Here is a 24709-nt window from a genome sequence, read left to right on the forward strand (position 1 = left end):
TTATCGTAGGGTCAGAGCTGTGAGCCAGTCACGTAGGGCTTAATTTTGCAGATAGCCATCGCTCACCACCCCGTTTAAAGTAAATAACTAATCTAGCTCATGCTAACCATGTTCCTTTTTTTACCTGTCTCCTCCACTTTGTGAGCAAAAAGGATTCAATTATTAGCTTAATTTAGTATGTCACTCTAGCCAGTAGATATTGTTGAACACATTGTGTTTCATTGCCAATTTGTAGAGCTTTCATTGCTCTGGGCGTGCTTCACTGTTCTCCTTTTAGAAACTGATACCTTGATAACCTTTTCTTACCCAGTTGTCTTCTTGGATTTCAGGGTTTTTCCCCCCCCCTTTTTTCTTCTTTTCCCTGATATGGCTTAAAAGATCATTGATCAAGACCTCTCAAAATAATAGGCCTTCTCACTGTCCGAGCAACTTGATCCTTTTGAGGCCTCAGACATTACGGATTACACTTGATATATTCCCCAGGCCACAGAGCAACGCCCTATAAGACCTTAAACTGATGCACAAGCAGCAATCACAGCATCCATATTGGAACTTTGGTGGATTCTGAAAACTCTGGCTCTTTTTGGTGAATTTGGTAAATAGCTAATTTGGCTCAGACAGTTTTTCTGTTTCGCAACAGAAGATATACAGGCTTAAGAATCTCGGCTGTGATGTGAACATTCCCACACGATTGTGGGAATGTTTTTTTTTATTGGAACTCTGAAGAGCAACACACACATTCCTCAGCAAATCGTTTTAATATACCTTCAAGCAAGCCATCCCGTAGTTGCCCTTGGCTTGCGGTTGAACCTTGAAGCCCCCTGAACTTTTGAAATGTAAAGTAACCCTTATTGACAAATAACAATTTGCAGAAATAAGTAGTTTTTATGCACTCAATTAATTTATTTTTTATTTTTACCTGTGCTGTAGCAGGCTTGGCATACAACACAGGGTACTTGTATGCCATTGCATCCAAGAAAGAGTTTATCTCCAGTTCATATTCTGAACCTGCAATGCCACTCTTTATTAATCATCAAGAACTGCTGCAATAACTCTGTTCTGCAGATGACCTATGGGATGACAAGAGCACAGCTTTTTTGTCATACATGACTGCCACCAATCCCCCGCTTTGAAGAACGGTATTACCATGTTTTGATCCATTGATCTATTTAATGATCTATAACGAATCGTCATTACTTCTCCAAGAGGAGGAGGGACAATCATCACGAGTGAGACAGATAAACATAGAAACATCAGATGACAACATGTTTTTGACAAAATGTGATTCATCAAGTCTACGGAAATTGGAACAGCAGGGACGGGAGGTGGCCTCTTCCTGTGATAGCTATGGCAGTAAAGGAGAGAAAGGGAGAAGGATGTAATCAGGACGGTGTTCGGGGGCATGTTCGAGGCAGATGCTGTGTGTGTGTGTGTGTGTGTGTGTGTGTGTGTGTGTGTGTGTGTGTGTGTGTGTATGTGTGTGTGTGTGTGTGTGTGTGTGTGTGTGTGTGTGTGTGTGTGTGTGTGTGTGTGTGTGCGTGTGTGTGTGAGATGAGTGTACATAATCTTAAACACCCACTCTTTGCCCTAACCTTTACAGGCCAACTTGGCTAATGTTGCCAGCGTGGGTAGTGATTGTAATGATGGCTGGGCCTTGTTTTTCACTGGCTGTGTCAGTGCTGTTATGAATGGAGATGGAAACTCTAAATAATGAATCACTCATGGCAGGGGTTCTATCCTAAAAGCACACAAAGCACAAAGTTTGCTTTCTGCTTTGTGGCTTAGTTTTTTTTTCCTTTGAGTGTAGCCAAGACTGACTGCAGTGTTTCTGTAAAGCTCTCAAATGTAAAAAGAAAACCAAGACTTGTCGCATCAGTGCTGTGAGGCAACACAGGCTGCTTGGTTCCATGTCTATTGGCTGTTCACATCCCACCCATTGCTTTAATTTGTCATCTTATAGTCGTTCGTATCAGGTTTGATCGTTTTTACTGCTTAATTCATTAGTCAACCTATATGGAAAATATGGCTGAGATGGCACAAATAATCGAATGTGGAAGATCTTCCTTGGTTATGATTTATTTCCACACACATTAAAAAACAAAACAGCATAACAGTCCAAAACAATTGAGAATAAAAATAATAAAAAATAGATAAGGTAAAAAGTGAAGTTAAAATAAAAATAAAATTGTCAAATATATACAAGTAGCCAAAAACTACAAAACAGAACAGTTTAAAGGCTTTGTTATAGTAGCCGCAAGTGAGCTGTGCGGCTCATGGCGCACTCCCGACCAGAGAGCATGAGCATAGTTGCGCATTGCCGTGTAGATGCCGTGGCGATATTCTCCTGAAACACAGGGGGCGCTGTGCACAAACCACCAGGGGAACTGAAAGAACTGCTGTAAACATTACAAAGAAGTCCTGAGGGAAGGATCTGAATAACTAGAAAAAAGCAGTGAAATTACAATAGAAAGTGTTAGATGTATGTATATTTATTGCTGTCAGTGGAGTTTTTTTTTATATATTGTCGTTTGTGCAGATTGTGGAGATAAACATGAGGAAGAAGTCCCGAGGTATTAAAATAGCCCAAATCTTCGGACTGAAACGGCGCTATCTCCTTCCATGAATTCAACGCCGTCTGGTTACTTATGTTGTCACGCATGGATGGATCGTACAGCTTGTACCTCTTCGCACAACCTTCCTTCAGAGGCGTCCATCGTGAATGACCCTAAAACGCACGGCGCGGAGTTCCAAAGATTTTGGAGGTGTGCGCCCTCGAGAACAATCGCCGCGCGGCGCTGCCGGGACTATCAACCAGACTTACCCGTTGACTGGGGGGGGTTACCCTCCAAACATTTGTAAACACGCCTCTCGCATCAGATGTTATTTGTCAGTGTTGTTATGGCTCACAGCTTATCTGTACATTCCTCTCCCAGGGAGTTGGGTGAGGACACTCGTCCCCCGGTGCTTCACCCCCTCCACGTTGGAACCCAGCCCTCCTCCGTCCTCTCTTAAGCACAATTTTCCTGCCTTTTTGCTGCGCCCCCCCCCTTTCATCGCTGCGATATTCCTCGCTCGTTTAACACACCGACCTGAGGTCAAACAAGCCTCGGGCGTCAACGCGCCGCATCCAGGCCGCCAGGAAATTGCCCCTGTTAGGGAAAGTGCTAGTGACACAGCAGACAGCCTATGGCCTCAAACTCGAGCTTCATCAAACAAACAAACAATTATCTTCCCCCAGCGTTGGGTTATGTGTGGCTGTTCGTCGACTGTGTTGGGGCATGCGAGAGGGAGAGTTTTTATTTTTTATTTTATTTTTATTTTTATTTTTTTTACAGTATTACGTTGAATTTGAGTTCATTTATTTCCGAAATGGCAAGACTTCATACTTTGCATTGTGTAGGAATCTTGATTGATGACATGCGAGGTGTTTAGGGTGAATTATGTGATCATTTGCACCGGATTTTCTCCAGGAATTCAGGTGTCATAGACTAGAAAATGGTGGATACTTTCTCCCTGTCATTTTAATCACACAATATATTGATAATATATATAGATACATAAACAATATAGAGATATATGAATATGCTCATTTGACCAAAGTTAAACGTTCGTTGCAACTTCTACATGGTGTCATAATCATTGTCACATGTGACGCCTGTGAATGTCAAATAATGGACTAAATTGAATAAAGTATTAGTATAGAACATGTCTTTGCAACGCCCAATTTAACAATGAAATGATATGTTTTCGTCAAGGTCACTTCGCTATAGAGCGAATTTGTTATTTTTGTTATTTGATGGTCGTCTGTGACGTCATGATGGATTCCCTCAGGTATCATCATTACATCAACGTAAAAACAAATGTTACGTACACCACGTTCACTTGTCAGTCGGCCCCTGTCTGAGTCCCAAGTCCTTTTTCACGGCGCATTGGAATGTGACTGATTAAACAACAATGGCCCTACGCAGTTGGCTATGGCAGCAGCCATCTCTGTGTACTCACACTTATGGTAACTTACTGTTAAGTCCTGCCCCCCTATCGAGTTCAGGTTCAAGGTCAAGAGGTTATTTGTCACATACATATACATGCGGTCATACATGTATGCAGTGAAATGTCATGACACCCGGTGGTTACGCACAATAAGCTCGTGGCCAATCAAGACTGTGCCTCACAAACATGAATGACCCTTGGGGACACCCTGGCTAATGATGACGACCCCAATGAGTCTGAGTAAATATCGTCGAGTGAGTAATTACATTTACTTTATTCTTCACTTGAAAAAGCGAAGCAAACGGCAGCAACCTCGACAGTGGTCACATTCAAGCGATCACATAGCTCTCTAATTAGGACCATCATGAATGGGTGGAGACGGCTGCTTTCATGTGGGTTGGCTTGTGCCCCTGTGTCCGTGGGCCTTTGCAGTTGCACACAGGACCCCTACACGTCGGTATCATTTCCTAGCCGAGGGGCTGGGTGCGACTAGTGGGTAAGAGGAGACGATGATCCCTGCTCTGACTCCGTCATCCGAGGTCTCCAGCTTGGGAGGCCGTGAGCACGGCCAAGCCGGGGCTTACTTTCCACCTGCTGAGCCACTCGAGGACAGCGGCTCCACTGATGGGCTCGTGCGTGTGTGCGTGCGCGTGTCTGTGTGTGTGTGTGTGTGTGTGTGTGTGTGTGTGTGTGTGTGTGTGTGTGTGTGTGTGTGTGTGTGTGTGTGTGTGTGTGTGTGTGTGTGTGTGTGTGTGTGGGCATTCTGAGCCCCTCTATAAAACTCTTTGTGTTTGTGTCTGAGCCTGCTTGTACTGACAAGCTGTGTGCGTGTGTTGGTGTGTTGGAAGTGACCCATGCAGGAAAGAGGGGGAGGGGCGGGGCGCCTATTTACATTGGCAGCTACACAAGGGGAAATGAACTGACTTCAAAGTGGAGGAATTGTAAAGCGAGCAAGGGAGCCCTCCACGCATGAGCTGGCAGACGGGCTCTCCAAACACAGACGGATATTCCCATGGACACTCAGAGAGTACAACAGCACCATCGTGGCTTTGCAGTGCTGGACACCAATTATGCACGGATTGTGTTTGCACAGATTGCGAAGCTCATCCTGTAGAGCGAAGAGTTACGCTTGTATATGTGAACTATAATAGAGAGATCATTGATAGGTGGTTGATTACTTGATTGCTTCATTTCATTCGAGATTTTATATTGAATCATTTGGTGGGGGTGGGGGTGGGGGCGACTAAAAGTGAAACATCCGACAAATATCAAAATATCCAAAAGTGTTGCTCACTCCGTTTTGTTTTTGGTTGTGTGGCAGGGATGCTGCAGAGACGGCCCACCACGGAGGAGCTGGTGGAGGCGCTGGTGTCGGAGCTCCAGCCAAACTTTGAGACTTTCCTCATGGATTCAGAGAGCTGAGGTGTTGAGTCGCTATGGAAACAAGAGCTCAGCCGGTGTACGGTGGAGGGACGGTCCCACTGACTCGGGGAGAGCGGCATTCCCATCCAAAGCGCGCATTGTGTCCGTTCAGTTGCTTGCCACACGTTGCTTTTATATTTGGGTTTTCCTGTTATTGAAGCGACCGTTCGTCTCCGCTCTCAACAGACCTGCTCATGGGTCCGGTGAACGGGGGGAGGTCAGCAAGTGAATCTCCAAATGCAGCTGCAAATTGAAAAGCAACAAGAGATCTTTCAAGTACCGAATGTAATTCAAAAAATGTAATACCTTTATTCAATGCGGCTGTGCAAATTACCATTGTTTACCAGACGGTTGTACTGTCAGGAGATATGAACATGTATTTTTTTTTTCTTTTGTTTTACTTTTATGATTCACCGTTTTCCAATGACAATTTTTACGTTCGAGTTCGTAAATGGAATTAAAGACACACCGCATTGTTGTGTCATGACAAATCTATCGCTGTAAATTTCACGTGTCTTTCCTTTCATCAAATGTCCATCAACACACTACCTTTAATGTAAACATTGAGTTTTAATATACAGGTAATATTTATAACATATACATTGATAATAGTTATGTTAATATAATTCTCAGGGAATGGGACGGCCGTCACAGGCTCTGGCGATCATTTTTCAGCCCATGTCCAAACATGAGGTTGTTGTTTCCTGATTAAATCAGAGTGAGGAAGAATACTAAATCTGCTCTTCCTGTCATCTGGCCAGTGTTTTGACTTTGGACAGATACTGCAGCTTCTATTTTGTCTAAGAGTTTCTCCCAGCGGGGTGAGGACGGGGGGGGAGGGGGGGGGGGGAGCAGCGCCTCTCGGTTTCATTTTCCATTTTAAATGGCGCTGGGAACACGCTCCGTGCCACGGATGCCGCTAGAATCCGGAGGCTTGAGCGGCTTGTTGCGTGTCTTTCAACAGAGTCCAGGGAGTCCGGGCTCTGGGACCGCAGCTGCTGCCGTGCCGGACTGGCCCGGCAGATCTCAGACTGGTCGGCGTCCAGAAGCAGCTCTTGCAGGTGCCGCAGGTGTGACGGGCCACGTGTCTGCAGGTGCATGTCACACCGGGTGGTGTTCGGATTTTTTGTCATTTACGTATTTGATGGACATTTGAAATTGCCGTGTTTACATTGGCGCTGCAGGCTGATAGTGGCAGAAATATTTGACAGCTTGGATTTCATTAGAAAGTAAAAAAAAAAGAATAAAGAAAACGATTCTGCATTTGTTCTTGTAGTTTGTTTATTTACAAATGTGTAAAATGATATAGAATGTCTGCGTGGAAGTGTCCTTGCACAACCACCAACCCTACAACTTGGTCAAAAATGCAAACGTATTGTCACTTCTATGTTAGAAAAATATTGAGCTATTTACTATTTTACAGTATCTACAAAAAAAAGAACATCGGGTCACAAACATTCCTCATCGTCTTAACTTGCTCGGCGTCATCTGAATGCGCTTTCAGTGTGCGGCGCCTCACACTATGAAAGCGCAACAGCTTCCTTGAAACATAACCTTCAAGGTAAGTTCGGTGAGTTTCTTTTTTTCTCCTACACGTGAAGATTCAAGACGTTCTCAAAGCGGAGCAACACGCCCGATGTGCAGAAAAGCCTCCATCTATTTCACACACACACACACACACACACACACACACACACACACACACACACACACACACACAAAAGAAAATGGAAAATCGATAACTTTTATCATTTGAACTTCATTCAATTCACCTTCGAGAAGACTGAGCTCACGTTAGAATTATTATTATTATTATTTTTTTTCTTTGCTTTGAATCCGTTGACCTTTGCGTCCACACTGGTGCTTACCACCCTCCTCTCTATTGCATATGTACATATTCCATTTCGGGTCCCTTTGATGAGGGACTCTGATGCCACTAGCAGGCGGTCTGACAGAGGTGGTGTGACCTCACAGAGGGCGCCTGGCGTGATCTCTGTGGGAGTGAGAGTGAATATGAAACAGGATCTGGCCGGGGCTGTTGTGGAGTCCAGGGCGGGTTCAAAGACGGGACATGAGCCAAAGCAACCCATCTCATCCTGGAGAGGGGGAAAAAAAATAACCACACACACACACACACACACGTAATGATTAGTAATGGATCCAAGCAGAGCTGGCTCGAGTTAAAACCGTATCCTCTCGTCTCCATCAAAGAGCTCGGCTCCAACACCCCCCGCCACTTCCCCCTCGCTTCTGGAGCCAGCCAGCTTTGCACTCCTGTTTTATTTTATTTTATTTTTATTTTTTCGGTGGACGCACACGCCGCTGTCCCTGCCCTTCAAAGAGGACCCAGCAGTTGTTGAAGAAAGGCTCGGAGGGAAAAGCGCGCGCTCTGCGGCTGGTGTGTCCCGTTGCCGTGCCGTTGCTTTCTGCTATCGGGAACGGCTGCTCTGGCCCCCGAAACTGCATTGGGAATTCGACAGTAACGCTTTCTCCCCTTAAAACCTACATCAACACGAATCAAGTATGTTGTCAGGATTTTGTGAAGGGGGGGAAAATGGACGCAACTTGGATGTTTTGCTTGAATAGCTTTTGGATCAGGTTAGGGCCATTGTCTCCCCTCAGTTAAGTCCCTTTGTGGCAGAGTTTACCCAAGCGCTGTAGTTTCCTGGGTTTAAGGATGTGTGCGTTCCTGCTGCCCCTTTTGCTTTACAAAGAGAAAAACATTTTCATTTGTGGTGCATGTGAACCCACAGGGGAGCGTTTCACACTCGAATGGCCACATCTAGAAAAATGAAACGCTTCCCCGACACAAGGTGCGAGGGTTGTTTTTACTTCCCATCGTTGACTCCACGGTAAAAATCTCTCACCTTCCAAAGACAACTCGCCGTCCGTCGAGGCTTCGCCCGATCTCCGCCTGCTGCGCCCGGGCGAGTCCGCCTGGACGCCTTCGCCGGACCTGCAACGTTCCCCTTCGGCCCGTTCGCGGCGCTCGCGGCCTTCCGTCTCAGTCTCCGTCCCCGCCGCCGGCTCGGGGCGCTGCGGACGCTCCGGGCCCGGAGCGAGCGGCCACGTCTCGGGGCCGAGTCCCACGCTGGCCGCGGCGATCCCTTCGTCGGCGTTGGGGTTTCTGTGGAGGGTGACGAGGAGGACCGGTGTGAGCCCCGTTACTACTTTTATTTTTTGACAGTTCATTTTAAATCGTCGAAAACTTTGATGGTGATGAAATGAAAGTAAGCGTTTCCTTAAGAAGTTCATCTCAGAGTGTTCCAAGAGACTGAAGCACCGACCGGGCCTTTCCCTCGTGTCCCCTCCTGGTTTTCTCTGGTTCTGGCATATTGACGGCGTGTGTATAAATACTTGTAGGTTCTTTGGTACGTGGCCACTGCCATTCGTCTCCTCATTTCACAGTGGCCCAGCTCAGAGCGGCGTCTGATCTGGGCAAAGTCTCACACTGGTGCAGTATGCCAAGGTTGGTCTTGACCGGGTTCCAACGGATATTCAAGTCCTCCAACTTTCCACGACTGTATCTCACAGACATTTTGAGCGCTCCTTTGTAGCTCTCGGTTTTTTTTTTTGTTTTGTTTTTCTACAATGTACTACACTCCCGAGCAAATATAAATCAAGTCAGTTACTATTTTAAGGATTATGTAGTGGATTCAAACCTTTGTCTGTCATTTTCATACTTGACAAGTTTTGAGAAATGTTCTGGTATTTTTTTTGGATACGGTGGAATTTTTCCTAAAAGGTTAAGGGGTGGGCAAATATTTTACAGCCTTATTTCTTGTGTGAGGCTTTAATGCAATGAAAACATAATTTTTATCTATTTAATTTTTTGCAGCAGCAGCTCCTGGTTATGGACATTAAAAGAAACAGTCCTAAGGTCTGAAGGTTTTGAGTCCAAAAAGTGTCATTCCGCCCCCCTGCCTTAAGAGGCAGAGGGACCATCTCAGTCCTACTTCCCCTCCCTTGTTCCTTATGCGTTTTTTTTAATCGCAGTGATGGCATTGCACCCATGAGTGCCTCCTCACCCGTCACCCAGGCTTATCTGGGACTGGAAGGGGCTATTGCCTCGGCTGTCCTGCCCCAGACTGCAGCTCTCGTCGCAGCACAGAGACGGGATCAAGTGGACCGGACCTGGAGACAAGAGGAAGCAGCACAGATCTTCAGCCAGCGATAACAACCCTGCCGCAATAAGCAAGGCCAAAACAGCTGCGTAACGTCACTCTGCCTCTGAAACCATGTGTTTGTTCCACAGCATCTTGGAAAGTCAAGAGAAGGAATGTGTGTGTTAAATTCAGCGGACACTGTCTAAGACACTTGAATTAAATGAATCTAATCTAAAATGGAAAGGTTAATAAAATCAATTCAACTGGGGGAAGCGTCAACGAATTGTCTGCCCGGATGGCGCAACGACTGTTGGATTGTCAGGAAAACAATATCTCACAGTCCAGGCCATGACAACAAAAGTCAACTGTTTCTGGATCAGGACCTACCGCAGGTATGTCCCGGGCCCAGGTGGCACTGGCAGCAGGGTGTCTCGGGGAAGTCATGCAGCCAGCGTTGGTCCAGACAGGAGAGCTCTGCACCACCGTAGGGGCCGTCCTGCAACCTCAAAGAGGCTGAAAGGGAAAGGTTTGGACACAATCAGCGCAAGGACGCTGGTCAACGTCATTTATATACAACAAATACCTTGGTCTCTCACTGGTCATTGGTGTCTCTCACTGGTGGCATTAATGAACGTAGAAAAGATCAGGGTGGAAATAAATCTTCCGTATGATTACGAAAACCAAAACAAAAACCACTATGATCCTAGCTTTGGTGCTAACGTGGTCATAATCTGTGTTGGGCGGTTGCATAACCCTCCCTAGACCTTCCATTGCCCATCGGTGTGAAGGGATGTTTGCGTGTCGTGACCCTGGGACGGGTTGGCGTCCCATGGATGGATGGATGGAACGTCTGAATCCTCACCGCTGGGCTTCTTCTCCAGCAGCTGTCTCTTGCAGTAGATGACGCAGAGCACCAGCAGGGCCAGCAGCACCGTGGCCAGGGCGCTGCAGATGACCGCGGCCAGGGCCATGTCCCGCGGGCTGGTGGCCACGGAGGGCAGCGGCACCTGGTTCACACGCCCGCTGCCTGCAGAGAGACGACGGGGGACGAGTCAGAACAAGTGGGGCATCTCACCATTAGTACCATTGGGCAATAATTTGGTATTTGATAGTTCATGAAAAGAAGACAGTAGTCTACCGATTCACGATCGGAAGATTTGACCTAAGATTTCTCATCTCTTCTGAGGTACAAAATATTAGTTTTATTTATACAAGTAGTTTAAGTCTTAACATTAACATCCTGTATAGTGCAGTGTGATGCACCTCATTATTTTGACATTTTTGACATTGTTGACATGGAGTTTCACATGGAGAGGCAGGTGTTGTGATATAAGATACCGTGTAAAATTCCCAGTGATTGCCATGATAATCCGTTCTTCCACCTCATCGTTCAACAAGTTCTTTGACTATGAATAATAGACTTGGGTGGCAAATGGTTTTTCCTGCGTTGTGCTTTCAGTGATGATGATTTCACGATGATTAATAGTCATGTGAAAAAATCCGAGGATCGTACGAGACTGGAGCGTTGACCCGGGTCAAGGTATAATGACGAGACAGATAATTTCTCTCCTCCTAACTACCGCAGAATGGGGGTGACACGAAAGGGGGGGAAAAAAAAAAAAGCAGTTCAAAGGGAAAACGCCTATGGTGGATTCCCTCTGCACACCCGCCCCCCTCCCCCCCCCCCCACCAGAAGATAATTTACAGACATTTTTCCTCCCTTACCCCTCAGGCCTTCACGCCCTCACATGCTAGTCACACACAGCCCCATCATTAAGTCTGTGATCAAGGGAACATGCAGACATAGAGTCCAGATGCTGGATAATATCTGTGTGTGTGTGTGTGTGTGTGTGTGTGTGTGTGTGCGCGCGCACCCCATCATACATACTGTAGATGCATAGGTAACATGAGCAAGAGTTTGAAGTCCAACAGGCAGATATCAAACATTTGTGTTCGATATGCTTCTGTTTTGGAGTTTGTTTATGATGTGTTTAAACGTGTGTGTGTGTGTGTGTGTGTGTGTGTGCCTGTGTGTGTGTGTGTGAAAGACAGCCAGAGCCATTCACACAGAAACATCAAGGCTTTTTTTGGCTTTGAAAATGTTGCTCATTAAACGTGTTCCCACAAATATGAAGCATCAGGACTACATTTCTAGGTTTTATCCTGGAGATCCCGACTTAAGCCAAATGGGCCTGGCTGTTAGAGCATGGTTCTTTATTGGCAGCCAAATTCCTTTGGCGAAGTTTCGTGGGAGAGACCTTCCATGCGCAATACATGGATTATGGTTTTTGAGACGTCAAAACAAATTCTGTGTGTAAAATATTAGTAAAAGGCAAATTTAACGCACACTTGGGAATTTAATTCTCATCAACTCACCATTAAAGCCCATCCATCCATCTTTTTTTTCCTCTACAGTCTCACATTCGAATAAAACATTTTTATAACATTTTTTGAAAATGTATCACTTATCATTGTCGATGTGACAAATGTATGAGTTTGTCTTTATGGATTCAAAAAAAACAACCTTATATACTTAAATACATTTAAATTTAATCCACACACTTCTAATTTAGCAGTGCCCATTCAAAACATGCCTGCTGGTAAAGGTCGCAGGAAAAAGAAAACACCCAAGTCGCACTTTTGGATAAACTCGCTGTTCGCTTATTTATTCAAAGTTTATTAATATTACACGTGTCGCGTGTCCGCACTAAACATCCCTGTTCGGAACGGGCCGAATTACTTTCACGGGAAGCCCCGCCCCCTGTTGGCTTGCCGTTTCTTACAGGAAGCCCCGCCAGCTCGTTGTTTATTAATATAATACGCTTGTCGTGTGTCCAAATTGCATCAAATTCGACACTGCACATCCTTGGGTCCCCACCGACACACCCACTAAGTGCGAAGTAGATCTGATGAACGGATGTCTAGATAATCGAAGGACACACAGACAGAGATTCCTTCCTTTATAGTTAGATTAGCACAGTGAATCATGAAGGGACGTTCTCTCATCTAAGCATCTGAAAGCCTTGAAGCTCTTCTCAAAACAAACAAAAAAAATAGTTTGACCATGGGACATGCCTTTGAAGGTGACATAGATTAAAATAAGTGCCTTCTGATAAAGATTGGTGATCAAAAAAAATTATATACAGTATCCATGATAAAAATGGGTGTGGGTTTATACTCAGCAAACAGGGCAATCAGAAATAATAGCAAGGCCACACTGTACTATGAAAATTAATCACTTGCCCACTATCAAATGTAAACAAAAAGAATTGTTTGCGATAAATTTAATGTATAGAAAATACAAGAACTGACTATGTTTGAGAATAAAAGGTTGAAATGAGGGCCCCTTTGCAGAGCTGTTTGTTTTTCTGCACATTAGTCATAAGCGGAGCTGGGTTCAGCCTTTTCACATCCAGGAGGTCTTTGTTGTGCAATGTAAACATTACTTAAGCTTTGGAAAGGTTTGCATTTTACATTTTATTCGAGCCAATAGGGGATAAGGGTATTTTAACATTCCTTCTGAGAGGAAAACATAAATCACCGTAGCGCTCCAGGCTTATTTGTTTGACCCAGAAGGCACAATAAAAAAAAAAAAGTTTATCCAAGAATGGATATGCACACTCAAAGATGAGTTATGACCAGCCATTAAATAAATCATTAGAATAAGAAAGAAAACACTCAAACTGTACTTATTTGAACCAATAAAAAAAGCTAAATTGTGCTAAATGTTGCCAAATTGATGTATGTATGTATGTAAGTATATATGTATGTAAGTATATATGTATGTAAGTAAGTAAGTAAGTAAGTAAGTAAGTAAGTAAGTATATATGTATGTATGTATGTATGTATGTATGTATGTATGTAAGCTAAATGTTTCAATAAACACTGTAACCCTCACTATAAACAAAGTTATATATTTGCCTTGAAACCACCTATACTACAAAGTATCACCAGTCTGATTTATTATACTGAAGACGACTGAAAAGTATGTCTTCAAGAACTTGAATAATAATTCCAGCAACTGAGCTTAGAAAATAATCAATGTGATCAAACCATATTTTTGACCTAATTGATACGATTTTATCGTTACGAAAATGTGGCAGGACTTGTTTCCACCCCTTTTATACCACATATCGCCTTTACACAGCATGACATCTATTGTAGCAATTTGTCTGAATTGCAAACCATAATCCTGTGGCTGCTTGGGTCTAATTTAGTGTCCAGGATTACGTTTATTGTAAAGATGCTGATTAACGTCCAACTCGGCCAAGGTGAGCAACCCCCACCCCCACACACAACGACCCACACGCACCACAAAGCCGGCTTGTTATCGCGACTCAACAGCTGTGGCAAACACAGACAAACACTGGCCCATTGAAGAGGCTTCACCTGCTGATTTTATCTCCCCACCGCACTCCGCCAATAAAGCACGGGCTTTGGTAGCGTCGCCGCCTGTTGACTCTATGGAATGCTGAACTCCAGGGACACTGGCAATAAAAGAAGCACCACTTTGCACCTCCACGGGCTCTTCATCTGCTGTCCCTATGAGGCCCACGCAGTGGTTCTTGGTGAAACATGGAACAAGGTCCTATCCCAAGTACAAGAATTAAGAAATAAATGGAAAATGTTTCGGCAAACTTTGTTTTGGATAGAATTTGGCCATTTGCTGTAAAACGACAGGTTTGGCCATTCTGAACAATTTATCAAAAATAGATATTCATTTATAGCTGACTTGTTTGTATTAAAGTGGATTTTAAGCTGTCATTGATATTATATATATATATATATATATATATATATATATATATATATATATATATATATATATATATATATATATATATATATATATATATATATTTTTTTTTTTTTTTTTAATACATTTTATTGAACTTTTGATCTCAGTCACAAATGTAATTTTAGGTGCAGCTTAAAGGGAATGTAAGCAGGTGCAGCAGGCATTGTTATTGCTGAATTAATGTTCCTGAATTTCCCTCCGGAATTAATCAAGCTTTTTCTTACGTTATCTTATGTGATGGGTAACAAAGTTATTACTGAGAAAAAAATCCCAAGATTGTTCATTGTGATGAAGTAATAGTTTAGAATTGATAAGTGTGTTTTATATGTGTGCAAAAAGTCAGAAAACCCAATGGGAGCACAACTCTTAAGATAACAGACAAAGAAAGATGACGAAATAGACGATTGTTTTTTAGTTTTGTTGTTTAGTTGTGTGCCATGCCAAGTCTGGTACAACCTGTCCCTTGTTTTGCGGTTAAATTCAACAGCACAAACTGTTCTCAAAGCCAACTCGTTTATCAGGAGAGACAGAGGCAAAGCACATTTCTTTCAAATGGAGGCTTGAGGTTTTTCAGGAGGGTCAGAGGTTCAGCGCTCCGACGGCTGAACCTGCCTCCAGACAGCCCACCGCCGCGGCTTCTTAAAGCGAGAAGGTAAACAGCAGTCGCACCGCGGCTACAAATCAAAAAACGGGTTTCGAGCAGCTGGTCCTGCCGAGGGTGATCAGAAAGAAAACGGCACCGAATCGAGAGAGAGAGAGAGAGAGAGAGAGAGAGAGAGAGAGAGAGAGAGAGAGAGAGATGAGTGCCGGCACATGCTGGCCTGTACGTGACGCGACTCGTCCGTGTGCTGGTGCGCGCACGTGCACGCGGCCTGCGTGTGTGCTGGTGCAACCGGCTGTCTGGCTGTCTGTCTGTCTGCCTGCCTGCATCAATGTGTGTTGAGTACCGACAGCTTCCAGAATTCCACTGTGACATTTAAAGACTGTCACAGTGGAATGGTGGCAGATGAAACGCATTAAAGAGGCTTGAGGGGTCCATAAAAACCCAATCTCATTTTCACTCAGCTCCACAAACCAGCGGAGTAAAACACAGGGAAGAAGGCAGGAGGGGCGAATTCATGAGTGTCTGTGTGTGTGTGTGTGTGTGTCTGTGTGTGTGCGCGGGGGGAGGTTACAGGATTTACAGTCCGGTCCAGACAGCGTCCCCTGCACAGCTGCAGCGTTGCCCCCGGCCAACGTGGCCTATTAGAAGGCTCTGCCCTTTAAGTTTTCATCACCCTCCGCCAGATAACACCAGAGGGAGGGAGCAGGACTTTCAAACACTTGGAAAAGCTGAGACTCCCCATAGGAATTAACCGCCAGTTATGTTTCGGGAGACAATGGCCATTTTGTTTGAAAGGAGCTCTGTTATGGAAATGAAAAGCCCTGCATGTGAACGGACGGACGGGCAGGTGGACAGTAGGAGCCCAGGGCCTGTGGTCATTACACTAGTAATGCTGCGAGTTATTAAATAATGGAAAAATAATCTATTAACTAAACACGGGCTTGAAAGGAATGCGGGAGACGCAAGGGGAAAGTGAAAAACCAAACATTTTACGACTGCAGACAAAATATTTATATCTGGGGGATATTTGAGTAAAGAGTAAATAGTTTTTCTTTTTTTTTTGCCGCTTTGTCCAATATTTCAGGGCTGTCTCCATTTACTTAACAGAGGGGTGCTAGACCTGGCCAGGACGGCTAGGGTGCCTGTGCTTCCAAAAGCCTCCTAAAAACAGCTGCAGCCGCAACTGCCATCAGGAAGTCACACTCAATTATCAAAGGTATAAGTTCACAGGCCTACTGGCGTTATGTGGAAGTCTAGAATCACAAGGGTATTTAACTATTTGTATGTCCCATTGTTATTTTGCGCTCAACCAGATTTTAAACCATACTTTATTATGACTACGGTGTAGTCATAATAAAGTTAAAATAGTTTTTCAAGCACAAAGTAAAAATATTGCCAAATATTGGACGTGAAGAGTAGTAGTCCGGGCTTTCTGAGACCTAAAAATTAAAGGTAAATGATTGAAGGAAGATGATTGTCTCTGTCCACTAGGGCCTGTGGCTCTGCTTACTTTAATAATGACCTTGTGCCATTTATACAACATGTGCTGGGTTGTGGCATTACTGCCTGCCGTGCCTTTTGGAGTTGGCAGTGGTTTTTCGGGAGTTCAATAGTGTGCCTGTCGGTTTCTGTTCAGTTTTCTTTCAGGTCACTGTGCACCTCTTTTTGATCTCAGAAGGTGAACTTGTATGTGACATGGGCACATGAAGATGTACTGGACGTACATCCGTCTAATGTAAGGTCAGCCGTGAGGAGAGGGGGGAGGGAGGAGGAAGAGCTTACAGTGAGGTTCGTAGGGAGGCGGAGGGTCCCCACAGGGTATGCACTCCATGTCTTGAAATCCACTAAGCTTCGTCTTCCTGTAATATCTGTCAAAAGCGCAGAAGGACATTAAGTTAGCATAAAGGCACATTGCCGAAATTGAGCAGAGTGAACACATCTATTGTTTGTGTAAAGCTCTTCGGTTAGAATAGTATGTCAGTGTTTAATTAATAGATACACTAATGAAAGACTAACGTTGGTGTCTTGCTAGAGCCTCTTTTTTTAACGTTGGTTTAAACAATTAACCTTGTCGATGACCTCGGTCTGATCCTTGCACACACAGCACAAGTGACAGAAAAAAGAAACAGATAAACGCCGTCCTCCAAGCATGCTGCGCTGTCAGGGTGTCTGAGCTGCAGTGCGCTCTCCTCTCACCCTGGCAGACAGTCGCCGCACACAGCATTGCTGGTGGTGGAGCAGTTTCCCTTCTGGAAGCGGTTGATGAGCCCACAGTCCAGGCAGGGTTTGCACTTCTGCAGGCTCCGCTCCTGCTTGAAGCGACTGCTCCGACAGGGCACGCACCGGGCATCCTCTCCGTAACCGAAGCCACATTCCTGCGAGGATTAACAGGAGAAATACCCTGGGTAAGAGGTGGGACGGGTGGTGGTGGTGGTGGTGGTTAGGGTTAGGGGGGGTTGTTTTTAAAAGGGGTCTGAATGTGGACAGCCAGGGGTCTGGAATTAAAGAATGATCTTGGCTCCCGAGAACCGAGGAGAACAATGGCAGGCCTCTTTTGAGACTCTATTTTACACTGGCAATAATCTCCCTGACTCTCTGGGTATGAATGAATGGCCTTCCGCTGCAGGACCCAGAATGGCCGGGCATTTAAATAACAGAGGGCCCAGGGGACACCCACTGTTGTATTATTGTGAGTTTATTGCTGTGTTTTTTTTTTTGTCCGGCTCCATCTCCAAGCAGTCCTGTTGATTGAGAGGCCGGAGCGCAAAGGCAACGCTTTGGTCTGCAAAGGGGAGAGGATTAGGGAGAAGTATATGGGCAAAATAAGAATGCATTCATCTTTTTTTCCGCCCGCATTCCACAACATGAAGTGCACTTAAAAAGCACAGTTTTCAACCACTAGTGTGTCTGATCTGATGATAAACTTGCCGTGGCTGGCAGTTTCCCACAGCAGACATAAAACCACAGTGCCAGACACTTTTCAAATCTGTGCTCATAGTATGTTCATATTGGTTACATTTAATATGCAAGCGTAAAAAATGGATAGGTTAATCAAAAGCAAAAACACATATCCGTATATCAAGAAACAATACACGTCACGCTCACACAAAACATTTTGATGTATGATTACTGCCTTCCACATTGACATGCAGTGGACACCGACCCAGTTTGCACTCAGAAATAATTGTATCTCCCCAGTCCCTGTAAACCATTGTATCTCCGTCAGTACTAGGCCTTTTTTCTTTGCATAGGTCGTACATTCTTGTCCTGTTTTGTCTCTGTTCTGCCTAAACCTATGACTTAACAGTGGAACGAGCACGAATAGTGGACGAGTTCAATCTCCAATAGACTGAAGATACCCCTGCTGCTGCTGCTGCTGCTGCTGCTATCTCTGTAGGCCAAATTAGGTGGAAGGGCGCTACGAGGGGGTGACGACATCATACATTGCGACTCGAGGCCAGCTGCTGTCCTGATGTCCATTGGTCTCCTGCTCAAGCTACGCTGAATTCCCAAGCCAGGAAGATGGATTGGGAGGGGAGGTTGGGCTCATATGTCATTAAAGTGAAGGTCAACTTCAAACGCGGTGCTTCTCTCTTCCCGTCTCTCTTCGCCCGTGTCCCATTTCACTGCCTGGGCACGCAGTCGCACTGGAATGTGGGCACGAGAGTTCGATATGTGGGTGGGAGAGGGATGAGGGGGGGGGTTGTTGGAACACCCTGGCAGGGGAAAAAAATAGATAGAGGCAGAGATGTGATTGTGTGATGGCACCGCAGAGTCGGGAAAGAAGACGAGGAATTTATCTCCTCCAGCCAAACACACGAGCCTGACATTGAACCCCAGGCCAGGGTGCCGTCCACAGGGGCACAGCGAGAGCTGGACCGCTGCAGCTGTTGTTGTGATCTCTCCTTATATGGATCGGCTCTCCAGCCGGGAACAGCGGCGGAGGGAGGGAGAAGGGTGGAGGAGACCAGAGAGAGAGAGGGGAAGCAAGAAAGATTAGGTGGTGGATGAGTGACTGAGAGTGAATAAAGGCGTCTTGGATGGGCGCTAGTGTGGCACGGGATCTTGTGTTTCCGTGGAAGTCGTCTTTTGCAGAGGGTGAACCCAGCATGGCGGTGCGGCACCGTACCTTGTGGAACTGACCACCAAACATCCAACCCCCAAACGTCTCAGGGTCGTTCAGAGTGGTGTGACCCATTTACAAATTAAGGAAGAGGCCCAGGGAGCATCCAAGACCCCCCCGATGCACACATAATGCAGCGCTGGCACATGTTCTGTCCATGTGGCACCACATGGCAGGACCCAGGCTGGTGCCAAGTACAAAGAACCACACAACAGGGTAGGGCATTGAGACAAAAGGGAACTTGAGCCCTCTACTGCCCCCACGCCAACCAGGCAGCACTGCACATCCAAGAGCAATGTCTTTCACGCCATTGTCCCAGGGAACACGGCTCAATGGATTAGCAAACACCCAAACCTGATCAAGCACGGCTGCAGTATCTCGGTGAGAGATAATATTCAACGATAATTAATAAAAAAAAAGGCATGGAAATGGATTATTTATGGGAAATAGAATTTTAAAAAGTACATCCTATTTTCATTTTACATCAGCCTAACATTATCTACACCTATCAGTCACAACATTAAAACCACTGACAGGTGTAGTGAATAATATTGCTCATCTCGTTCCAATGGCACCTATCAAGGGGTGGGATATATTAGGCAGCAAGTGAACAGTCAGTTCTTGAAGTTGATGTGTTGGAAGCAAGATAGGCAAGTGTAAGGATCTGAGCAACTTTAACAAGTGCCAAATTGTGATAGCTAGACGACTGGGTCAGAGCATCTCCGAAAGGGCAGATCTTGTGTGGTGTCTGGTCCGATACCACAGAAAAGCTACTGTAACACAAACAATTGAAAAAGTTCATGCTGATTATAGTTGAAATGTGTCAGAACATACAGGGGGCTGCATAGCTGCAGACAAGTCAGAGTGCATATGCAGTCCACCGCCGAAAGCACCAACAATGGGCACCTGACCGTCAAAACTTGACCATGGAGCAATGGAAGAAGGAGGCCTGGTCTGATGAATCATATTTTCCTTTACGTCGTGAGGAAGCGATGGCACCAGGATGCACTATGGGAAGAAGACAAGCTGGCGGAGGCAGTGTGATGCTCTGGGCAATGTTCTGCTGGGAAATCTTGGCTGCTGGCATTCATGTAGATGTTACTTTGACACATAGCACCTACCTAAACATTGATGCAGACCAAGTACACCCCTTCATAGCAACGGTATTCCCTGATGGCAGTGGCCTCTTTCCGCAAGATAATGAGCCCTGCCACACTGCAAGAATGGTTTGAGGGACATGACAAAGAGTTCACGGTGTTGACTTGGCCTCCGAATTCCCCAGATCTCAATCCGATCGAGCATCGGCGGTATGTGCTGGAACAACAATCCATGGGGGCTCACCTCACAACTTATGCCGAGTTCAGACTACGTGATCCTGGCCTGATTTTCCACACGCTAGCAGGTATTTGGAGATCGCCGAGCAAAGCTCCAGATCAGCGCAAAATCATAGAAAAAAAACCAATCATGGTCTGAACTTCTCACATTGCAATCCCACTGCTCGCCAAGCGCTCGCAGATGCCAGCGAGATATCGGGCAGGTTTAATATCTGGTCGTGTTGGGGTCGACTCAGGAGTGACCCAATGACCTGCAGCCAATGAGAGCAGACACAGGGGTGGGGGAGTCAAGAAGGACTGACGGGGGGCATCAGCGCACGGAGCAGCAGCCAGAAACATGCAACATACCTTATTATACATTTCTTATTTAAATTCTGCTTTTATTAGTTTTTACAGTGATCACAAATATGATTAAAAAAAAAAAGTATTATCCTGTCCCGCACATGGTATCGCGTCATTTCCGGTGTCAATTCTTGCGTGTGTTACGCAGTTTGGAGACCCGACAAACGAGTCAGGGATTCCTCCTAGCGAAAGAGCTTGTAATGTGTGACCCCCTGTCGATGATTAGTCATGGAGTGTGCAAACCACAAGACTGCAAAATTTTCGATCACAAGACAGAAAGTTGTGTAGTGTGAATAGTACAGTGATCTGACCACTTTGAAAATTGTGTAGGGTGCCAAAGGCATTACAGGACTTAAAGGATCTGCTGCTAACGTCTTGGTGCCAGATACCACAGGACACCTTCAGAGGTCTTGTGGAGTCCATGCCTCCAGGGGTCAGAGCTGTTTTGGCGGCACAAGGGGGAGCTACACTGGCTGATCAGTATTTATGTTCTATGTATATGGTATATTCCCTTAAACATATATTAGAAAGTTCCTCATAAGGTGTTCCACAACTTCCCAGCTGGCTGGTTGCGTCAAGACAAAATGCCCCACAGTCAAAACTAATTACTGCTGACATTGTGTGTCAGATAGTGAAACAGATGAGATCCATTTTAAACATTTTTTTTTTTTTTTTTTATAAATCAGAGATTCAGGGAATAAGAAACTTAAAAACTGAGAAATTGAAACGCTTGTCGTACGAAGTTCATAATGTCTTCTCAAAAGAAAATTAAAAACCTTTGAAAGACAAAAGGAAAGACAAAAACAAACCTCTCCTGTATTGTTATTAATGACTATGTAATGTAGCACCCACTGTTAACTGTGAGCAGTCAACAACAGTTGAAAGTGACGACAGATCAGCGTTCAAGTGTGGATTTCTATGTCCAGTACGAAAACAGATAAGCACAAGCCCCAAAACAGCTTCATGTACATTACCCCCTCTCATTTCCCCTATGTCTCTGGATCTAGTTTGGGGCCAAGCAAAACAGCGGCGTGGAGGGAAGAGGAGCCGTGGGAGAGGGGAGTACTGGCTGGGACCTCGAGCATGTTCAGACTGGGAGATACCTGAGAGATTAGCAGGGAAGCACAAGCCTCTCCTGGGAGGACTAGTCATCTGATCTGCTCGTGAAACAATGACCAATTCAATGCCGGTTGCTCGGAGCAGCGTGCCATCCTTCCCCCCGATCTGTGTCCCTCCTCTTTCATTACCTATGCCGGATTACCACACATCTGGGTTCTCTTCGGCTCTCCAGAATTGCCCTAATGCACTGTGCATCTTTCTAGAAATACAGGAATGCCTACTATGGTATTGATTGATAGCCATCCTGTGACTAGAACATCGATAAACTGCAGAAATATAAATCTTTTCGCTCTGTCCTCTCTCTCTCTCCCGTGACAAGCGGAATCAGTCCTTCGGGCAACCGAGGAAAAAACACAACACATTTTCAATGCGGTCGACACATCAAAGTCAACTTGCCGTTTGTTTTTTTGCCCCCTTTTCTAAGCAATTCACTCCCTACTTAATCACGTGTCATCGTGAAGTCCAAAACACAAAGCTACAAGGTAGGGAGCCATTGATGAAGGAAGAATCCAAAGAGAGAGAGCGAGAGAGAGAGAGAGGGAGGTTCAGAGAGAGAGAGAGAAAGAGAATGGTTCATTGTAGAGGATGTTCCGTCTGTGTGGGTGGTTCTTTTTATTGCCACAGTCAGTGTGGAAGAGCTAATTGATGTTTGTCCGTCCGCCTCGGAGAGAGAGACGCACCAGCAGACTTCCAGAGCAAACTGGGACACATTCCTCCAGAATTGCTACGGTGGCCACACAGAGGGATTTTAACGTTGCGCTGGTCTGAAATCAGAGAGGTTTTTTTTTTTCTTTGGTTTTTTCACTCTCTTTTATAAAAATTAACGAGTTGTCCCGCTTTCGCAAATCTCAGATCAGAGCTCCCGACTCTGGGAAAGTTTGTAAACCTCGTGGCCCAGGTCTCCTCTGTGAGCCGGCATCCCCACTACCTTCAGAGAACAAATGAGGCAGCCAATTATTAACCAGGACCCCAGGGCGCCGAGCGGCATTCATGATTATTGAGCTGGCAGAGGAACACGAGGACTAGTGAAGCGTGTTAGCAACCACAGAGTGCATGTCTGTGTGGAGCGGGATTAAAGGAAGCCAGGCCTCAACGCATGTGTGCAACAGATGTCAACGGTGATTCTCATTTCACCTACACTTACCTGTGGGTACGTTTAAGTGGGTGAATAAGTAACAGGCCAAGAGGAAAGCCTCTTCTTACAAAACTTTACGAACACCATACAGGCCTGTTTGTACAACGCACACACACACACACACACACACACACACACACACACACACACACACACACACACACACACACACACACACACACACACACACACACACACACACACACACACACACACACACACACACACACATTTTACGAGATCAAGTGGTTGTTAAAAAAAATAAAGTATTCCAAACTGGGTGAGCAGCAAGCTTAGGCACGGCTTGCTTGAGACAGCGGAGACAATGAGTTGGCCGGGCTGCTTTTGGAGAAACAATGGCATCCATTCAGCCCCAGAAGGTCAGAAGTATGGGTGTGACTGATTAAAGAAGGATCGGTGTTCTACAAGAGCTAATAGCGATTTGGCCGTTCACCCCATGAAAGAGAGGAAGTAATAAATAATAGGATACACTTCTTTAAACAAGGACGTCCATTCTTTTCATGAACAGAACATTTGGTTTTCTCACTGGGGTAATAATTCATCTTGCCCCCCCCCCCCCCCTATCCCCTAGGTTTCAGTCAATACGACTGACCTATTTTGTTGTTACTAACCCCCACATTACATATATATATATATATATATATATATATATATATATATATATATATATATATGTAAAATTGGACATATAAAGCCTGATTTTGGTTTCAATGCTATTTTTGGGCAGGTTTTTAAGGAATCCAACCTTTGATAGCTCCTGCCCGGCGTCACACTGCTTGCAGGGTTTACAGTTCCCAAACTGGTCCTTGTACTCCAGTTCCCTGCATTCTCTGGTCTCCTCCTCGGCGCGCACAGGAATCTGAGAGGGGAACAGCCGTGCGCATAAAGGGCTGTCAGGGATTCCTGCGTTTCACCACGACTTTCATCAGCACCAGATAATACACGCCGAATACAGAGCCATGCATCGTAATCCGCCAACAATAGATCCAGTGTTCCAAGCCAGGAGTCTGATTCTTTACTGAAAACAAGTTTGACAATATTGTACTACATCTAAATGATACTATACAAATGTAAGCAAAGCCTCTGCAGAAAATGAATGTGTATACAAACAGTAACTGCACTGTATATGCTTCTGGAAAAAAAATTGAATGTTCATGGAAAAATCACAAGCTATGGAGGCATGCCGTGGCAAAATATTGCCAAAAATGTGTAAATGCCTTAACATACTTACAAGAAATGATTGGAGGATTTGTACAATCAGTATAAGGAAGAAGGCGTGCTGAAGCATCCAGGCCATTGTGATTTAACTACTTTTCATCAGCAGCTGTAAAAAGAAAAGGTATACCCAGTTACGAAGTACAATATGTACGTGGAGAGTGTTTGTGTCCAGTTTCTGAGACTTTGGATTTTTTACTTCACCACATCCAAAGCAAATATAAATATGTTTTACTCTATCACACTTCTATCACAGTCCTGTTACTTTAGGTTTTGAAAATAATAATAATAATAATAAAATAAATCAGAAACTGCTTGTATCAAACTGATACATTTGGATCAATTGTTCGTTACGCCCAAATCATTGTTAATCACTATGACACATTATTTTTGATTGTGAATTGTAATAAGGATATGCACGTTCTGTAATAGAGGGTCTGTTATATCGGGGCACTGGATATGACAAGTACTTTTACTTTTGATACCTTTAATTATGTTTG

General features: G+C 44.9%; 2 protein-coding genes across 3 annotated transcripts in view; one reads left to right on the plus strand and one right to left on the minus strand.

The window, feature by feature from the left end:
* The window catches only part of LOC307235318 (mitochondrial intermediate peptidase-like), a 39204-nt gene extending 32982 nt beyond the window's left edge, over positions 1-6222 (plus strand). The window contains exon 19 of the mRNA XM_080007354.1: positions 5312-6222. Within this exon, the coding sequence (XP_079863480.1) occupies positions 5312-5412 (101 nt within the window). The 3' untranslated portion in view covers positions 5413-6222. The remainder of the gene's footprint in view (positions 1-5311) is intronic.
* Positions 6223-6681: 459 nt separating this feature from the next.
* LOC307235319 (tumor necrosis factor receptor superfamily member 19-like) overlaps positions 6682-24709 on the minus strand; it is an 18966-nt gene continuing 938 nt past the window's right edge. Inside the window, exons 2-11 of one of the 2 annotated variants that reach the window (XR_013844334.1) lie at positions 24226-24318; positions 23740-23853; positions 17117-17295; positions 16703-16788; positions 10381-10545; positions 9906-10031; positions 9441-9546; positions 8280-8539; positions 7281-7508; positions 6682-7068 (exon numbers count right to left, since the gene is read on the minus strand). Coding sequence is in view for 1 of the 2 variants with exons in the window: in XM_080007355.1 (XP_079863481.1) it covers positions 7504-7508; positions 8280-8539; positions 9441-9546; positions 9906-10031; positions 10381-10545; positions 16703-16788; positions 17117-17295; positions 23740-23853; positions 24226-24291 (1107 nt within the window). In the remaining variant the exon portion in view is untranslated. Of the gene's footprint in view, positions 7509-8279; positions 8540-9440; positions 9547-9905; positions 10032-10380; positions 10546-16702; positions 16789-17116; positions 17296-23739; positions 23854-24225; positions 24319-24709 lie in introns of both variants that reach the window. The other variant, XM_080007355.1, reaches the window with a different exon arrangement.

This window comes from Zeus faber, assembly GCF_960531495.2.
Source record: "Zeus faber genome assembly, chromosome: 9".
NCBI classification, from domain to species: domain Eukaryota; kingdom Metazoa; phylum Chordata; class Actinopteri; order Zeiformes; family Zeidae; genus Zeus; species Zeus faber.